This window comes from Pipistrellus hanaki (genome assembly GCF_964339955.1).
Source record: "Pipistrellus hanaki genome assembly, chromosome: 3".
NCBI classification, from domain to species: domain Eukaryota; kingdom Metazoa; phylum Chordata; class Mammalia; order Chiroptera; family Vespertilionidae; genus Pipistrellus; species Pipistrellus hanaki.
Window position 1 is genome coordinate 175713174 of NC_140505.1, and position 20059 is coordinate 175733232.

At 40.1% G+C, this 20059-nt stretch overlaps 1 protein-coding gene across 5 annotated transcripts in view; it reads left to right on the forward strand.

Annotated features, from left to right (window-relative positions):
* Positions 1 to 20059, forward strand: part of NR1H4 (nuclear receptor subfamily 1 group H member 4) — a 69725-nt gene that overhangs the window by 21260 nt on the left and 28406 nt on the right. For 2 of the 5 annotated variants that reach the window (XM_084879993.1, XM_084879994.1), the window contains exons 1-2: positions 1337 to 1467; positions 7310 to 7675. In XM_084879993.1, the coding sequence (XP_084736119.1) occupies positions 1359 to 1467; positions 7310 to 7675 (475 nt within the window). In that variant the 5' untranslated portion in view covers positions 1337 to 1358. Of the gene's footprint in view, positions 1 to 1336; positions 1468 to 4937; positions 5095 to 7309; positions 7676 to 20059 lie in introns of those variants that run through there. The other 3 variants (XM_084879996.1, XM_084879995.1, XM_084879997.1) reach the window with 2 other exon arrangements.

Sequence of the window (20059 nt, forward strand, 5' to 3'; positions counted from 1 at the left end):
ATCACCCTAAGCTTCTCCAGGCTGCAGAGACATCTTAGCGGTGATTATTAGGTTTACACAGATCACGTTTGCCTTTTAAAACTGCTTTCGTATTATTATGTCACTTTTATCTTCACAACAGGTCGATGAGGGAGGTAGGGCAGGAATTATCTATGTTTTACCATCTGTTGATGTATGCAAATGTGGCCTGCAGAAGCTGAGAGACTGGCCTAAGGTTATGTAGTGCATCTACTTGCATTATGCCTGAGCTCCATCCTGGACCTACTGAGTCCTATTCTAAAGCCCTCTCAAAACAAACTCAGTCACAACCTTGAAACCCACCAGTTCTGCTGCAGAAATTATTCCTACTCAATATGCAAGCCACCCTAAAACATGAGTCCAAAGCTGAATAATCATGATATCAATGTGATGATGAATAGACACCCATTGTGCTGAGCATTTTATAGATATTATTTTACTTAATTTTCATAATATTTCTATGAGGTATGATTCTCAGGAAATTGAGACAATAAACAGTTCAGGAATTTGTCTGTGGTCTACAGAGCTAGTGAATGCCAGGGGCACCCGAAGGTATTTGTTAAAGCTGCCACAATGAAGTACCACACACTCGTTGGCTAATACAACAGAAACGTATTGGCAAGAAATCTAAAATCAAGGTGCTAGCAGGATTGGTTCCTTCTGAAGGCTGTGACTAAAGAATATATGTTCCTGACCTTGGAAAGCCCTGGAGAGCATTGGCTTGTATATGATTGTGTTTATCCCAATATCTCTTCATGGTGTCTTCTCTTAATGTGTGTCTGTTCTGTGTCCAAATTTCCATTTAGTTTAAGGACACCGGTCCCATGGGATTAGAAGCCAATCTAATGACCTCATAGTTGATTACCTCTATAAAGATCCTGTCTCTAAATAATGCCACCTGCTAGGATACTGGAGTTAGAACTTCAACATATCAAATTTTTTTGGGGGGGCCAGGGGGACATAACTCCACCGTAACAGTGGATCTAAACCCAGATCAACTGGTTACACAGTGTTAAGCTACTATGCCATACCATTCTGTAACCTTTTGAAAGGAACAACTTTGATGCCCTGGAGCGTGACACTTGACATCTTGAATCCACTTTTACAGCAACTGAACAGAAATATACCTCCTAAAATCTCTTAAAGTGGAAAGTGCTCCCCAAAATGTTTATCTAAGAGACTGGTTTCTAGCTTACTAGGCAATCTGGCATCGAGGACTTTTCTCATAAACATTTACAAATATTCTGCTCAGTAATGAAGTTAATCAGTAAGCCACCCAACCTCTGGCCTCTGTCACTTCTTACCTAGTCTCATTTTCAGTTGCTGGGAATAAAGTAAGAATGGTAATGCAGTTTCAGGGGTTAGAAAATCCGGTTCAAATTAGTCCTTGCCAGAGCTGCACATCATCAGGATCTGTCATGGAAATGATGAGCCTGAAGCCTGCAAAAGGTAGGTCACTGTTCACAGGTGTTCCTGGTCAAACTTCAGGAACTGGGCTGAGGAAGTGTGGGCACCTTTGAGATGACAGTAGCAGATGTTTATCAAAGATGGCTCAGTCAGAACCAGAAGTCTGAGGTGAAAAGTTGGGGATGGGGCGATTTTTATAGGATTCTAGGTAGGTGAGTATTTCTTTGGGAGGAAATCTAAATATGTATTCTCTAAAATTCTTCATTGGATGGTGAAAAATTAGCACCATTGTTATAAGTGAAACAGTAGTCAGTTCTAACATTGATGCCTGTGGACACTTGAAATAAACACTGTAAAGTATATTACTTAATGCAGCGGGTCATGAAATCTATTTTGTGGCTTTTGATCAGCAATAAAACTAGAGTAGAATGGAATGGAGTGGAGTGGACTGGAGTGGAGTAGAATAGAGTGGAGTGGAGTGGAGTAAGGTGGAGTAGAGTAGAATCAGAGTAGCATGGAATAGAAATGTCAGCATGCACCTCAAGAAGTAAAGATAAGTGTTGCTTCATAGAAATGTTTCAGTTACTGATATAGATGTGTTAGTGTGGACAGGGGTCAAGATATACGATATATTTCAAACTGTGTGTTGTGGCGAGAAGCACTTATTTTCCAAAGCATATTCCTCCTGGTAGTCTATGGACAGCCAGGTGAGGAAAGAGTTCAGCTTTAGGCCTACGCTGTTTGTTTTATCTGAAGTGAAATATGGATCATAATTAAAACAGATTACAATGAAGACAGTATATTTTGCCTGTTTAAATATTCTTCTCAAAGCAGCATCTTGCCTTTTAAATTTTCAGCTAAAAGAGAAACTCTAATCTTTTTTTTTTTTTTTTTTTTTTTAACCACAGTTACAAGTTGTGAACATATTGTGCCCATAGACTTGGCAGCATTCCAGTTTGCTTCAATGCGATGGTTAGAAGTGACTGATACTGTATTTAGAAGTGGAAATTACTTGAAAGGCTGGGGACGAAAGTTTTCCATTATTTCTATTTAACATTGATTAAACATTTGTACTGTGTCAGGCTTTATGTAAGGTGCCAGGGATAAAAATAAAAAAAGGGGGGGAAAGAAAATATAATAATATAATATAATATAATATAATATAATATAATATAATATAATAAATATAATATAATATATTCTCCAAAGAGTTCACAGAGTAACCACAACAGTAACAAAAACACATTGAATGTTAATGCTGTGTCAAAACTAGCAAATTGTGGTTGAGTGGAATTGAGAGTTGGAAATGAAGTAGGACCCTGGCAAGCAGTACGTCATTCCACCTCAAGTTTAGTGTGGAAGTTAAGTCTGTAAATGAACAAAAATAATTGAAACCTGCCATATCAGAAGTGTGTATAGAGGGCAGGAGAGGTTAGCTTTTCCTAGGGGAGCCCAGGCAGACTTCAAGGAGGAGGAGTCAGCTGACCAGCCAATGAGAGGCACCAACATCACATGCCCTGACATCAGGAAAAGCAAACAACTCTACCAATGAAGCTGGGCCATACAATTAAGTATCCATGAATTGGGAAATAAATGAGGGAGCGAAGGCAACTTGCCCATTCATGAAACTTTCTAATAAACATTCATGATAGTTTTATTATGGTTGGCATTGTGCCAGGAATAAAAAACCAGATAAAACCTGGACCTCTATGAGGCTCAGAAGCTGTGCGATCACGGGAAGTGCCGTTGTTATTACAGGACCTCATTCTCCCATGTGGGCACAGGGTGCTGTGGCCACAGACTCCTCGAAGCTGCATTATATATCGTTAAATAGCCATGTAGCTATTTCACTAACATTTTAATTATTTAAAATTAAAAGAAAATTCATTCCTTCATGATCACTAGCCATGTCTCAAATGCTCAGTATTCCATATGGTGCGTGGTTAATGTGCTGGTAGGTATAGCACACTTTCAGCACTTTAAAGTTCCCTTAGATGGTGCTCCTCCAAAAAAAAATTATTAAATGCTAGAGTTTCTCTACCCAGGAGAATTTTGCTTTCCTGTGCAGGATGTCTCGGACTCCCCTGAACCCATCCATGTGTTCCCATTGAAAAACTCTTCCCTCAACTTTCATATTCTCATTCACGTAGAATTCCTGTAATAAGGAATTCAATTTCAAACTCCTTGGTAAACTGACTCCAAGAAAATACTCACAAATTCTAAATTATATATACATCCCTTTAAATTAAAGTGTTTCCCTTTAAATTATATTAACGTAGAAATTAAATTTCCTTTTCAGGAAGCACGCTCTAAACTTGACTTACTGCCTCTGTCCCCTCATGTCTTATGCTCTATCAGTTGTTTGTTTACTTGGTTTTATCTCAGTCTTTGACCTTCCCTTCACAACACACACACACACACACCACACACACGATTGGCTGTGGCCTTTTCTGTTGTCTGTCTTACTGATTATCCTCAGAGCCTAGCTGAGTGTTTAGCAAATAATAAGTGTTCAAGATATATACATTAATGAAAAAGTATCCTATAATTTATGTCATCAAAACAGACTGATAAATATGAACAATTACTAATGAACTATCATGAGGGTTGGAATTTTGCTAGATTCCTTAGGAAACAGACATATCTTTTTATGGCACTCATCTTGTCAAAACTTTTCCCGCTAACTGTGATTTTATACTCAGAACTACCTTAGGAGATTGCAAGGCTGGGGGTTAATAGCTCCATTTTACAGAAGAAATTGAGACAAAAATGTTAGGCAGTACCTCAAGGTCCCACAGCAGCTCGAGGTCTCGCAGAAGTTGTTTCAGTGCCCCATTTTGAAATAAGTTGGCTATGGTGGTTTTTTTTTTTTTTTAATTGTAAATTCTCTCTATATTTATTGTCTACTCTGTAGAGATTTGGTGGAGACACTGTGAAACACTAGAAGTAGGTGTGCTTTGGGAATAGAGGTATTATTTATTAATAATGTGCACTGACCTCATATTCTTGCCTGTTCTGTTGTTTTCATGTAATAGAATTGATGTCTTTGTGAAAGCTTTCCATTTTAATTGAGATGATTCCAGAGATTGATATGATATTGATACGTATGTTGATGTGATTTGTGTTGGGACTTCATTGTGTCTCTTGATTATTAAAAGATTTGTTTTGCTGGAATAATGCTCAGAGATTTGGAATTGTCATGTGAGGAGAAAAACTTGCATATTTCCTTGGACTTTACAGAATCCAGATTCTGTCCTTAATTGATTGTTTGACCTCAGGCAAGTTGCTTAACCTTCCTGGAAGTGTAGGTGGAGAGAAACTGGGGTTTGGGGGTGGGGATGTAGAGTTGATTAGGGGTAAGATGGTTTGGAGGATAAAATGTAGATATGAGGAACCTTTTTCTGCCAAGGTTTGATAAATATTTCTGAATATTTGTAACGAATTATCAACTTAAAAATTAGCCTGCTATATTTGGTTGAACATTTAATTAATTCACCCCTTTTGCCTGGCAGGGCCAGACCAAATGATTTGTGGGCCTTATCTGGCCTGCAGGCCGAACGTTCCCCACCCTGCTCTAAAGCATCACCCATCTGAAATTTTCCTAGAGAGAATAGTTCGGCACATGGGCGTTGAGGTCTGACTCCCAAAGTTCAAAGCTCAGCTGCTTAGGTGGGTAGGAGTAAAGCTGCCTAAATTCCCTATGCCACAGGCTAATGGTTTGCAAGTGGGGTAATAATGTTACGTTCCTCATAGGATTTTGTGAGAAGGAAGTGAGGATAGACAAGTTGCCTGGCACTAGGAAGAACTCTCTGATGAAGTTTTCTAACAGCAATAGTAATAATCACAGCAGTAGCAACCATCTTTTGAGCACTGTGAAGAGCATTCTTCATGCATAGATGCAGAGTTTCACAATCCCTAATTGATAATTCCAGATTCCAAACACTCTAAAAAATAAGCCTCCGCACCCCGACCCCCAAGTGTGGCACAAACTTCTTTTGTGGCAAAACCTGACCTGAATGAACTGAGGGTATTTATGACCTTTATTTATTCTCTTAGTGTGAGCATATATACATTGCATTGTGGGAAATATTGCTGTTTGATTCTGGGTTCTGCCCCAGACCATGCTGGGAGAAATAGCACTGCATTCTGTTATAAAATTCAAACAACTCTGAATTTGAAGATACAGGTGACTCCAAGGGTTTCAGATGAGGAATTGTGGATCTGTATTATCTCAATCTTCAGCAACTCTTGATATAGATATTTTCATCGAAAGCCTACTGCTGTAAAAATGGAGGTTATCAATAGTTTAATTTGCTCAGAGTCTCATTGTTCACAGAGATGGAGTAGAAATGTTGGTCTAGGGTTGCCTGACTACTTTGAAGAATCAGACCTACTTGTATACTCGCCTATATCTTATTTATGTCCATAACATTTAAAAAAAGGTTTTGTATAATTTAAATACTGCTATATTCTAAAAGAGCCATAGTTTATGTGTTTAGAAAATAGAAGCATTTTCACAGCCTGATAGCTTTCTGTTTCCTAGAGGTTTTATAGATAAGGGGCTCATTTCATAAGGGCAGGAGGAATAATTACAATTACTATTGTGATGGCAGCTATAATTTATCTAGCGCTTTATGTATGCACACATTTGCAACCTGCTTGCCTTTTGCATGCATTACCTTGTTGAATCCTTATGTCAACCGATTGAGGTAGGTGTTTTACTCTGTTTTATAAAGACAAAACCAAGACTTAAAGATGGTAAGTAAACTGTCAGCGTACACAGATAGTAATAAAACAGAGCTAGGATTTGAACCCTGGTAAACTAATTTCAAGTACTGCATTCTTTTTTTTAAGCTTCTCCTTTGTTTTATAATTAAAGCAACACACATATATGGAAAAATTACAAATAGTAAAAAGATTGTGCAATCTCCCACCACAGAAAACAACCCAACCATCTCACTTCCCAACAGTTGCCATCATCCAGTTCCTTATGCACTGTGCAAAAAATAGCCTTACATACACTCAGTATTTTTTAATACTCATATAAATATACACAGCATTCTATAGCTTATTTTTTTCCATGAAGCACCATATTATAGAAACTTTTCCACATCTGCCCATACAGATCTAAATGATTGTTTCACATCTACGAAGTATTTCAGTGTAGGAACATAATATAATTTGTTTAACCAGCCTCCTATTGATGGATATTTAAATCATTTTAAATTTATGATGCTTGCAAACATCGCTGCAAATGAACACTTCACACAAACATTTCATCATTCAGATTAAATCCTATCTTTAAGATGAATTTTCTAGCAGTGGATTGTTGTGCTAAAAGAGTATTTGAGTTTTAGATGCTGAAAGATTGTCCTCCAAGAATTTTGCTTTCTCAAGAGTGTGTATTATCAAACTTTTAAAATCCTTGAATATTTAAGGATGAACACTGATTGCAGTTTCTATTTAAATTTAATTATTGGCAAGGAGGAGCACATTTTTATGTCTTTATAACACACTTGTGTTTTTATTTCTAAAAACTAACCATTTATGTCTTCTATCATTTGTCCATGGAATGTTAAATGTTTTGCATGTTGAATGCTTTTTTTTTTTAAAAAAAATCTTTTTTTGTGCCACATTGAGTATTACTGGTTTGAATGAGCTCTTTACACATTATTTGTATGCTGTACACATTTTTCTGAGCTGAATTTGTAATTTAGTCCTTTAATTCTCTATGGTTTTATTTTATGTTAAAAAGGTTCATTTTTATGTAAATATTCCAGTTTTTTCTTAGAACCCACACTCCTAAACATGCTGTATGCTTAACTGCCTCTCTGATTTATAGAGTGATCATGTTAATTCCAGTTTTATTGTCGCTTTTGCTCAGGCGTACTAACAGAGCCAACAACAGGTCCTCTGGGGCAGAATCTAGAAGTGGAACCATACTCACAATACAACAACATCCAGTTTCCTCAAGTTCAACCACAGATTTCCTCATCATCCTATTATTCCAGCCTGAATTTCTACCCCCAGCAGCCTGAAGAGTGGTACTCTCCTGGGATATATGAACTCAAGCCACTGCCCACTGAGGCCCTCTACCAGGGAGAGACTGAGGTAGCCGAGATTCCTGTGACAAAGAAGGCTCGAATGGGCACGTCCACGGGGAGAATCAAAGGAGATGAGCTCTGTGTTGTTTGTGGAGACAGAGCATCCGGATACCATTATAACGCGCTGACCTGTGAGGGGTGCAAAGGTAAGCATCTTTTGGTTGGCCGTGTTCTCCTCGTTAAGGTTTTGCTATATTGGTTGTATAATCCCCTCAAACGGGATGGCTCCCTTTTACCAGATAACTTTCCATTTTCTCCTACCTCTTCTTATCTCCTCACCTGGGTTGTCATGTCATAGACCTCTAGGAGAAGCCTATTAAAATATGTAGCTTCGATGTGTCACCTGTTATCTCTTCACAACTTCACACATAGTTAAGAAATGTATGACTGTGGATTTTGTTTGTTTTTATTTCATTTTTATGTTTTTATTTTTTAAAAATATGTTTTATTGATTTTTTTTACAGAAAGGAAGGGAGAGGGATAGAAAGTTAGAAACATCAATGAGAGAGAAACGTCGACCAGCTGCCTCCTGCACACCTCCTACTGGGGATGTGTCCACAACCAAGGTACATGCCCTTGACTGGGACGCTTCAGTTCACAGGCCGACGCTCTATCCACTGAGCCAAACTGGTTTCGGCTTGCTGTTCTCTTTTAGAGATAAATTTGTACTTACCTCTTTAAGAATTAAGTATGAAGGAAGTAATAATAGCTTATTTCAACTGTTATTTCCTTTAGCAGGAAATTTCTGTGAGATGCTGTGGGAGGTAGGACCAATGAAATTGCAATCCATTTTGAATGAATAAAATATGACACATGAAACATAAAAAATGATTCAACGTGTCATCCTATGAGATTTCTCTCCCAACAAGGTCACAGGTAGTAAGTTTGTAAAATTTCAGAGGAAAGGACAGAGGTTAACCCATTTACCTTTGCATTTCTTCATTCAACAAATATTGATGGAATGCCTACCATGTGTTAGGCACTCTGCTAGCTTCTATGACATTGGAAGCTGGATAATACCTGCCCTTGAGCAGAATCTATTGAATGGTGTGCCAAAGTCAGATGCCAGTGATTGCCATAAAAACAAACAGCCACATAAAAGTGGCTCAAGGACATTTCAAACCTTTGAAAGTTCACATGATAAGATTGTGTAAAAAAACTACATTGGGCACTTTGCTGTCATTAGGTTTTTTAAAACATAAAGTGGTGTTTATGCCCCACATTTAAAAATTAAAACAGATCTAGACAGAAAACTTAAAACATCTCATTTATGGCCTTCAATATATCCTTATTCTTTTTGTGGAGAGTCAAGTTTGTACAGATGAAAAGGGAACTTGTAAATCCTTTGAAGGCATAGATGATGTCTTCAGCTCTATTATTTCCCATAACACCCAACACAGTGCCTGCTACACAGTAAGTGTGGAATGAACATTATTTGAATGACCTATGAAAATCCATGATCACCATTGGTACTTAGCATATATAACTCTACTTTGTAAAAATATTTTCAGGCTCTTTTATACTACCGTATTTTTCGGACCATAAGACGCACCGGACCATAAGATGCACCAGTTTTTAGAGAAGGGAAATGAAGAAAAAAAGATTCTGAAATAAATAGTGTCCTAAAATATTTTATGTGCATTAAAACCCAACATCACAGTCATAAACACATGTAATCAACCCTGTAAAGTAAACAGCAGCATTTAGAACCATTTTAGAGTCGGGCAAGCACACAGAGACCACACAGAGCCGGGCAAGTAAAAAACTTTTTTTTTACAGTATATGTGTAGGCTATATTTGGACCATAAGACGCAGGGACTTTTTCCCCCCACTTCTGGGGGAAAAAAAGTGAGTCTTATGGTCCGAAAAATACAGTACTTAATTCTTTCAAACCTCCAAATGATAAGAGTAAATATTGCCCTTCAACCCCCATATTTGGTGACAATTTTTTTCTTGAGTAGGCAGAGTTTTGGAGATGGAAATCTGATTTTGTGAGAGTTAAAAGAGAGTTGAAAATTGCTAAGAGAGTAGATCTTAAATGTTCTCACCACAGAAAAGAAATGGCATTGATGTGCCTGGATGGAGGTGTTAGCTAAGGTTATGGTGGGCATCATTCTGCAATAAGTAAGTACATCAGTCAACATGTACAATGTAAACCTTCATAATGTTATATGTTTATTATATCTCAAAAAACACTGAAATTATAAAGAAAGAGAGTATGAGTAAAGTAGGAAGGAGTAGCTAGTTTGGTTAGGAAAAATAAAATAGTTTCAAAATGACCAGCATGAAAGCTGGATTAAAAAAAAAAATTCTAGCCCCGCCAGCAAAGCTTAGTAGTTTAGAGACCACCTATAAACCAGGAGGTCACAGTTTGATTCCTGGTCAGGGCACATGCCCAGGTTGTGGGCTTGATCCTCAATAGGGTGCCTGCAGTGGGCAGCTGATCAGTGATTCTCTCTCATCATTGATGTTTCTCTCTCTTGTTTCCTTTTCCTTTCTCTCTCCGAAATCAATAAAAATATATTATAATTTTAAAAAGCATACACATTGGTTTGAGAAATCAATTGACCTACAAAAAAGAAAAAGAGCTTTATAGTAGCTCTAGTAAAAAAGTGGCTAGGTCTGCTTCTATAGAGGGAAAATAAGGATCTAAGGATGAAGCATATAGGATGGCATATTTGGGCATAATTCAAGAAAACTTTTCTTTTTATATAAAGGAGAGAAACATTCTTTTAAAAAATATCCTCACTTAAGGATATGCTTTTATTTATTTATTGAGAGAGAGAGAGAGAGAGAGAGAGAGAGAGAGAGAGAGAGAGAGAGAGAAACATTAATTGGTTGCCTCCTGTACACTCCCTGACTGGGGATCAAACCCATAAACAAAGTATGTGCCCTGACTGGGAATTGAACTCCCAACCTTTTTGATGTACAGGACAGTGCTCCAAACCCAGCCACCTAGTTGCATTCTTGAAGTGAGCTGTTTCTCATGTTGATTCAAATTGCTTTTTATTAAATTCCTCATGCATTTTTTTAATACAAAAAGATTTTATGCAACAAAAGAACAAAAAGAAGTTAATAAATTAAATACAAACAAAGCTATAAAATCAATAAAATAATAGATGGTTTATACTATGTGGTTTTGTTGTTCAAAATGTTACTAAAACAAAAGTTCTGCCTAGCCAGTGTGGCTCAGTGGTTGAGCATTGACCTATGAACCAGGGGTCCCGGGTTCTATTCCCAGTCAGGGCATATGCCTGGGTTGCGGGCTGGATCCCTAGTGTGGGGTGTGTAGGAGGCAACCAATCAGTGATTCTCCCTCATCACTGATGTTTCTATCCCTCTCTCCCTTTCCCTTCCTATCAATTATATCTATATCTATATCTATATCTATATCTATATCTATATCTATATCTATATCTATATCTATATCTATATCTATATCTATATATCTATATCTATATCCATATCTATATCTATATCTTTATCTATCTATATAATTGATATATAGATATATAATTATATATATTTAAAAAAATAAAAAAAATAAAGCACAGATTCTTTGAGTGTGGTATGCCTATGCCGCAGGTCATGTGAGGCTTCAGTTCCCCGCTGCAAGTCTTTGTTCAAAAGACTGATTCATCCAAACTGTGGTTCATCTAGGGCTCGATCTGGCTCCCCCTTAGCTGAGGACATCCCATGCATATTTCCACTTTCTCCTAGATCTTGACAAATAAACCATGCCTCTTGCTGTTAATAAAATCATGGACACAAACAAAAATGAGGGCATTTAGTTTGAATGGCAGTATAACATGATCATAGGGATGATCCAGAGAATGCTGTTATTAATTTTTGAAGACATTCAGAAAATAAAACTATAAAAATAAATTTATTATGTGCAAAGGACTTTAAAAAAAAAAGCCTGGTACATAGCCCCCAATCAATAAATGCCTATTGTTATGGTCTTAGACACTATTAACATTGAGTATACTGGCAGTGTGACTATTTTTGCTTATCTTGATAAAGGTTGATGCCCAGTTGACTTATTTCCAAAAGCCTGTCCACCTTGTCTGTGCGGACCAGTGCTACTCAAAGTGTGGCCCCTGGTCCAGAAGTACCAGTTCCGTATCACTTGGGAAGTTGTGGGAAATGCAAATCTGAGGACCCTGCCCCAGACCTACTGACTCAGAATTTCTGGGAATTCTGTGACTAGCAAGCCCTCCTTGCTAAAGTTTGAGAACTGCTGACGTAACTCACACCTAAAAGGCAACCGAGTTGACTCATCTGGCCAAGCAGCTTGGTTGTACATTGCCGTTGTGAAATTCTCAATGCTGCTCTCCAGGCATCCAAAGGAAAATTCAATGGATAAAACTGTTGATTGGAAACACACAAAATCTAACCAAGTTGTAGTTCCTGCTAGGAAAAATATAGAAAAGAGCATGCATTCTGAATATCTGATTCCAAAGAAAAATCCCATTATAAACATGAACCTACAGATTTCAGTGCCAATGACATGCCTGTGCTACAGACACTTTCTCAGGTCCTTACTGCAACCATGGAAAGTAGGTATCGCTGTGCCTATTTTAAAGGTGAAGAATAAAGCACATTATTTCAAAAAGAAGCTGAGATTTGGAGGCCGGTGCTAATAGCTTATGTGATGTATTTACTATGCTTCAGGAGTAAAAGCGCTAATACCTTATCTCCATTTTATAGATGAAGAAAGTGAGGCACAGGAGGTTAATCAACTTACTCAAGGCTTCTCAATTAATAAGAGGTGGAGCTTCAGATCTACAGCTTATAGTTCTAATTCCAGAGCCTCTATTAGTGACCACTGGGTTATGGTGCGTTTTTTAAAAATATATATATTTTATTGATTTTTTTACAGAGAGGAAGGGAGAGAGGGATAGAGAGTTAGAAACATCAATGAGAGAGAATCACTGATCAGCTGCCTCTTGCCCATCCTCTACTGGATATGTGCCCGCAACCATGGTACATGCCCTTGACCAGAATCGAACCTGGGACCTTTCAGTCCACAGGCTGATGCTCTATCCTCTGAGCCAAACTGGTTTCGGCAATAGTGCATTTTATTGCTTGCCCACTAAGTGATCCATTCTACTCTTTACACTATTTATTCAAGGCTAATATTCACTAATTCAGTGGCCAAAGGAAGAAAATCAAGAGCTCACTTAGGTGTTAAGGTATTGGTATTACCCAAGCCAAGGACGAGAGTCTCTTTGTCAGTAACCTGGGTTGGCTCACCTCTTTCCAGGTGAGGGCTGTAGTGAAACCTGGTCCTCCTGAGGAGAACTCAGGGGTGTGGCAGGGTGAATAGTGTGAGACCAGTGTGCTGAGGATAAACCTAAGAAATACTGACTCTAAAGGCAGGCGAGGGAGGAGATGCCCTTAAAGGATTTAGAATAGAAATCTACCTTCTATAGATAGAATAGGAAATGAATGGAGTGGAATGGAACGGAAATGAATGGAATTGAATGGAAAGGAATGGAAAAGAAAGGAATGAAATTGAATAGAATGGAATGGAATAGAATGGAATGGAATGGGAGGCTACAAGAGAAGTGCAGGGTCATAGAGAGAAGGAAGGGGACTGAAAAGTGGTCAGAAGAGCCCAATGCTTGGGAGAATTCAGGAAGAAAAAGTTGGATCTTTAAATAGATACAGTTTTAAGAGCAGAGAAAGGAGGCAGAGCTTTTTCATTGATTTTGATTTGAGACTTTGCCCCCCTGTTGGCAGTCAAAGGACCAGAGTGCAAATAAGGACTTGACATGGAGCCAGCCAGAGCCCATGGTGTACTCTGGGGGGGGTGGCCATTTTTTTTCCTGTAGGGACAGGTAGTAAATGTTGTAGGCTTTGCACCACAGTGGTCTCTTTTGCAATTATGCAACTCTGCAAACACGGCCATGCAAAAAATGGGGCATGGCTTTGGCTTTCCTTAGCTGACAAAAAATAAGCAGAAACAATTTAAAAACACACAGACAAACACAGGGATTTGGCCCATGGACCTAGCAGTGGCTTGCTGACCCCTTTTAGACCAATGATCTCGAGGGCCAGTGTCAGAATGAACAGGAGGCTGTGCAGTAAGAGTACAGCACTCAGGACCTGTGCACAAGAAATGTAACCTCCTTTTGTATTAATTGGCTTTAATGAAGTTTCAAGCCCTGGTGAAAACTTCATTTTGTTTAATTCAGGATTATTCTAACCCCCACCTCTATTCTCCCCCTCCCTTTCCCCCATCCCCCCCAAAAATCACTTTTCTGGGTTTTATCTAAGTTCCAGGATTATGTAGCTGTTTGGAGGGACTGGGCGTTGGGTGGGGAGAGTCTCTCTCTGTGCTGTTAACACATCTGGCCTCTGTTGGGGCTGTGCTAACTGGTCTTCAGTCACCCGTGGGAAAGCTCTCTAAGGCTCCATCCTATGGTCCTGGGCACACCCCTCCTTCCTGTCTGGCCTGTCTGCTTCCCTGAGTGGGTTCCTGATGCTGCCCCAGGAGTGTGCGGGAATGCCTGAATGCCCAGAGATCCCATGCAGCCACTCCACCTGCCTCTATGCCATGCTGGGTGCAGGGACCCCCGGGGGCCTCCTGAGGCTCCACAGGAAAGAACACAGATTTCCTCTGCCCTAGGATTCCGGAATGACGTGGAGTTTATATAATCTTTCCTCACACCCATCCCAGGGCTCAGTCTGGGTACGGATGGCAAGAGGAACAGTGCTCAGGGCCTTCTCAGATGCTCAAACATGTTTCAGTTCTTTTCCTTTTTGGTTGTCTGCCTTTCCCAACTTGGGCACGTTTAGAGTCTGGGATCTTGAAGCTTAGGTTTTGGCGACTGAAAGCCAAAGGTTAAGGCTCCTTTGTGCTTTGTATATGTTCTCTTGAGAAAACAAATGAAAATTGTCCTCGCTTAGTGAGTGGGCAGGAGGTGCCCAGAACAGGGCAACACAGGAGTGAAAGAACCAGTGCCCCCTGCCAGGCAGCTTAACGGCTGAGCCAACCTTGCCTTCCTACCCCACACCCCTAGAATATCTGCACTATGAGGTGCAAAACGAATTTCACCCCAGGACTTCCCACCAAAGGGAGCATGGACTGTGGGGTTTGGCAGGCACATGTTGAATCTAGGCTCTGTACGTCTGGAGCCAGTAAGTAAGGTATTGTACTTCATATGTCAATCAGTGTTCAGTGAAATAAAACAGGAACCCAAGTTTTAAGGAGAAGTTGGAAGGGCAGAGAAGGTTCTATGCTGGGCCTCAGGACACTCAGAGCCACACCGTGGAAGGGCAGTTGTTCAAGAAGATGGGGAATTAGGAAGCTGGCACAGAACTGATGCCCAGAGGATCAAGATGCTGCCTTCACCACAATTACTGGCTCCAGAGCCATGGCTTGCCTGATAAATGTATACATACAATTGGTATCTTGCCTCTCAACACCCTAGAAGCCAGCAACTGGAACCCGGGGTGCTGACACAGCACAGCTCCACCCTCCTGTGTGCCAGCAGAAACAAGAGCAGCAGAAGCACAGCTCTTGCTTCGCTTCCAATTTCCAAATGTCTTACAAGGGCACCTGTTTGGCAGAAGGTAAAGAATATCTGCGTGTTAGCTGCAAGGGAGTCTGGAAGTAATTGGGTTCCTTGGTGCACTCCAGATGGGTATCCAGCTAGCCAATCCTTAATTTGCAAAATATTTAACTTCTCTGAGTCTCTAATCTGCAAAACAGGGATCATATCTATTTCACAGGGTCATTTTGAGGATTAGGTTAAGTTTTTACATATGAGATCCTGGCCACTCTCTGCCTTGGGACTTCACTGTGTCACACACACACACACACACACACACACACACACACGAAAAATTTTTAAAACTTGGAAAGGAAACCAAGTTCATGTTTAAACTTCCTGACTTCACTGGTCTCTATATCTGTTTCTATTAGAAATATTTTAATTTTTCCAAGTATTTTATTTCTTGTAGACGTTTATGGCATCAATGAGAGAAAAAGTTATGATTTTTTTAAAAAAGTAACTGCAGAACACAAGCATATTGCACAATGACAATGACTACCATTTGCTCAGCAATAGATTAAATCTAGAGCTTTCTTTCGCCTTCAGTTATCAGTCAGATATGCTAATGTCTGAATGAATTGTGCTTCAAACTACAAATCTCAACTAACAAAACTGATCTGCGGCTGACTGGCAGTTTCAAATGGTCGCATTTTCAAATAGGTCGCTGTCAGTCACATTCTTCTCACAGAGAGAAGGGAGAATTCGTAAAAGGCATTGTGTGAATAAACGGGTGACCTGTTGTCCTTTTGAACACTTTTAATAGAAGATAGTGAACCAGCATTAGACTTTGTTCTAAAGGTTTAGAAAAGATTCCAGAATCGTTGAAACCATTGTAGTGGGTAGAATAGAGTGTTTTCAGTAGCTCTTTTGTTGATGGATCAGGGCTGAAGTGCCTTGCCTCACATTTTATAGGATTCTATAAAATTTAATACTAGCAATGGTCCTCATGATCTCTGTAGCTCAAACGATCTAAGAGTGTGATGCCAGGGGTGGTATTTAAACTGTTTCACTGATATTGGAAGCCTTTTGTCACGTGTTATAAAAATCACAAAAAAGTGCGATTCTGAAAGCAGTCAGCCTAGATAGATTCCAACCCAGCTCATTTCTCTCCCAGCTGTTTCAAGTTACTTAACATCGCTGGGCTTCAGATTCCTCATCTGCAAAATGAGGATGGTAATAAAGAGGACAAGAATGAGAGTGAGATGATGATGGCAGTGGCAGCAGTGGTGGTGATGGAGGAGGAGGAAGTAAAGGAAGAGGGGGAGGAGGAATTAGGGGAAATAAAGGTAGATAACATATCAAGTGAATATTATGGGCAGGCTTTATCTGGGGCCTTTAGATGTACTAACTCATTTACTCTTCAGGACAACCCTTTGAGGTTGGTATCTAGGGGTTGTCAGGAGTATCTTTGGTTTCTCAAAGTACAAGGTTAGATTACTGATTTTTAGATCTTTCTGGGTTTTTTTTTTTTTTAAGATAAGTTAAAGTGTGTAAAGCAATTGACCTGGTACTTGCCAATAGTAAACCCTCAATAAATGTCTGCTGTTATTACTATTATTATTGGGTTCTTGTAAAAAATAGATATTGTTTTTTAAAACACCTGTCTTTATATCTGGCACAATTGAGTGCTCAGTGAGCATTGGATATTGTTATCTTATTGATGAATTATTTCATCATTGTTATTTTTCTGTTTATCCAGCCTCCCTAATTAGGAGCATATACTATCTTCAAAACTATGTCTCTTTCTAGAAACTAAGCCCCCAACTCCCGAGAGTTTGCCTAGCGGGGAATCTAAATGGAATCTTAAAAATCATGCAAAGCCAAGCTCATGCAGAGTATCATTACCTCTGCCCTCATCCACCCAAGTAGGGGTGAGGGGATCAGTGGATTTTCTTTGAGAAGGACACTAAAAAGCATGAGGACAGGTATGGGGAGGAAATGTTTTACTTTATATCCTTTCATGTCTGTTGATTTTTGAACCACAGAAAAGAATGAACTCTTCAAAAAATGGTAAGATAATTTTAATAGAGACAAGCGATGTAAAGAATGCAAAAAAGACAATGAGAAAGATGAGTGGACCTCATGAAGGATACTGCTATAAAGTGGTGACACGTGAGCTAAAATGAAGGATGTGAGAGTTCTGTCATTATTATTATTATTATTAGCATTATTATTTACAGTTATGACAATATCTTTTATTCTGAGCCTGAATGGAAGATTATATATTTCTTGGCCATTGAAAATCATTAGGCCAAATAATCAAACCAAGCTTTTAAAAAAATTGTAAAAATTTATTATGTTCATTAGGCCAAATAATCAAACCAAGCTTTGAAAAAAAATTGTAAAAATTTTATTATGTTCATAAAATGAGGTAGACTGCACTTCTTTCCAAGTTCTGTGGTTGAGCTGATGGATAAGTTGAGCTTTCAAAAAATTCTTATATGAAATATAAAAAAACAACAACATTATCCTGTAGCTAATGTCGGTCAACTTATCAATAGGGTACTGTTATGCCCAGACTTCGTGATCCCCCAAGGACCACCAGGGAGCCAAGTCCGATGCAATAAACAAAAGAGCCTTCACCATGCTAGCATGTGCTCCTCCCACCCACGCCGGCAGCATGGCGGAAGAGAGCGAATTTCTCCCAGTCCAGGGGTTTTGAGGGCTAGGGATAACTCCGCCCTGCGGGGTGGAGTCGGGAGCTCATCCTTGCCCCGCCCTGCCCTCTCATTCCCCCCTTGTCTAATGTGCCTAGTCAAATCATTGACTCAGCCTACTTCCTTTCAGCATAAACAACAAATACAGTTAACAAGACCCTTAGTACCACAGTTCCCATCAGTATTGTCCTCACTGAAGTTCAGTTCCCCTCCTGCAGGTATCAGTTCTCCTCCTGGCCTGTAGTTGCCAGGATCCAGGCCATGCAGGAGCTGGGAGTCATGTAGTCAGGTCTGGGTGCCATCTACTTCAACAGCAGTGGGCGTGCTCAGGATAACAGTGCAGCATCCCTTTGAGTCCTTGGGTAGTGAATTTCTTTACCCACATTGAGTTCCGGGGCTACAGAGTCTGCGGTGGGCACTGGCAGTGCATCTGGAACAAGCAAACTGCAGAGCCTGTAAGGACTTGAGCAAGAAAATGGTTACCATACATGATCCCCTCCCAAAAAGGGGAAACTTGTCCCAGTAAGGGGTACACCTGGCCCTCAAGAGGGCAAAGGACAGGGGGTTTGTCCAATTTTCACCGATTCTAAGACACATTTAGTTAAACCCCCTTCCTCCCGAGTCGCACCTACCTGTCCTAAGGCTAGAGCCATACTTTGAGATACCTTAGCTACCAAGGTGGGGCTGTTATCTGACAGTGGGGTATACCTCAACCTAATCTGAAGTGTCTATAAAAACTAGACCTTAATGCTGGTGGTTTAATCTTTGAAATCCACCTACCAATGCTCTCCTGGGGAGGTTCCCTGGGACCTGAATTCCCAGGGGGGATCCCCTTACCTTGCTTAGCATTTATCTGTGCACAGACAGTACTTCTAGCAACTCTGCCTCACAGAAGTTCAGAAGTTGGTGACACTTAACCTGGTGTCACCGGGCAACTCTGACCTAGAGCCTCTGGGACCAATAGTCTTGTCATCTGAAGGGTCCATCAACCATCTGGTCCTTCAGTGGCTTGCTTCTGTTCAGCCAATTCCTTCTGGCTGCAGTTGGTAACCCTCTTTCCTCTGTGGATGGCACAGTGTCTCCATCAAAGGGCCTGGATTAAGGCCAAAAGTTCTGGAACTGTGCCCAAATAGTGTGGTCCAAGGTGACTACCACTGCCCCTGCATATCAGGTCCCATCCTGAACGTAACTGCTCCCATCCGTGAACAGTACCTTGTTGTCTGTTACCTCTATGCAGTCATGAATGGGTTCTCTTATCATCATCTGGAAGCAGGCTGATAGGGTTGATGGTCAGAGTCTTATGAATCCAGACACAGGGCTGGTCCAGGAGAAAAGCCTGACCCATCCAGGTTAGCTCCTGGTCCAGAGTCCGCTTATCTGCCTCCTTCCTTCACCAGCAATGCTGTGGTGGCCACTGCCTGGGAGCACGCTGGCCACCCTGCTGCCACAGGGTCCAATCTCTTAGACAGATAGGCAACAGGTCTCTTCCAGGGGCCTAGAGTCTGAATGAGAACCCCTTTGGCAATGCCTCTTACCTCACTCATGTAGAGGTGGAAGGGCTCCACGTCGTCCGGCAAGGCTAGGGCAGCTGCTGAGATGAGAGCCTTCTTTAGCTCCTCAAAGATCCGTTGTTCCACTTTGGACCAGTTCAACAGCTGCATTCCCCCAGTACGTGTTCCTTCTGAGGACCACAGTCCTTTTTGATGTCCAAGGAAAACAGACAATTTGTCCGGTGGCTTCCTGGGCTGATGTATGGGTCCTATTGGCTCTCTCAAGACTAAATAGGGTGCCCCAATGCCCATCAGGAAACTAACAGGCTTGCCTCGCCTAGCTAACCTGCCAGGACATAATCTTTATAATTTTTATAAAAATCTTATCTTCCAAAAATACATAACCATGCCTCAAATTTTAAAGAATAGGCAAGGGAGGAGGGAGCAGGTCCAGTACCTGTTCCCAGGCCTCTCGAAATTTAAAATGCCACATTTTTCCTACAGATACAGATCTATCAGCATTTCTAAGCCTCTCTACTCCCCCCACGCAGAACATCGGTGAAAATTGTCCAAGCAGTCTTGGGGGGTTAAATCATACAAATAATTGTTTTCACATTGTTTTAACACAATTCTAAATAAATTATAGACCTTTGTGATGAAGTCTACTTAAACCTATAAAGTAGATACACATGACTGAAAGTAAAAATGATTCCCAAAGTTTAAACAAAATACAAGATGCAGGTACAAGCCCAAATTCAATAACAATGGCATATGAGAAAAGCAAAACAAAACAAATCAAATATAAAAGTTTTATGTTACAT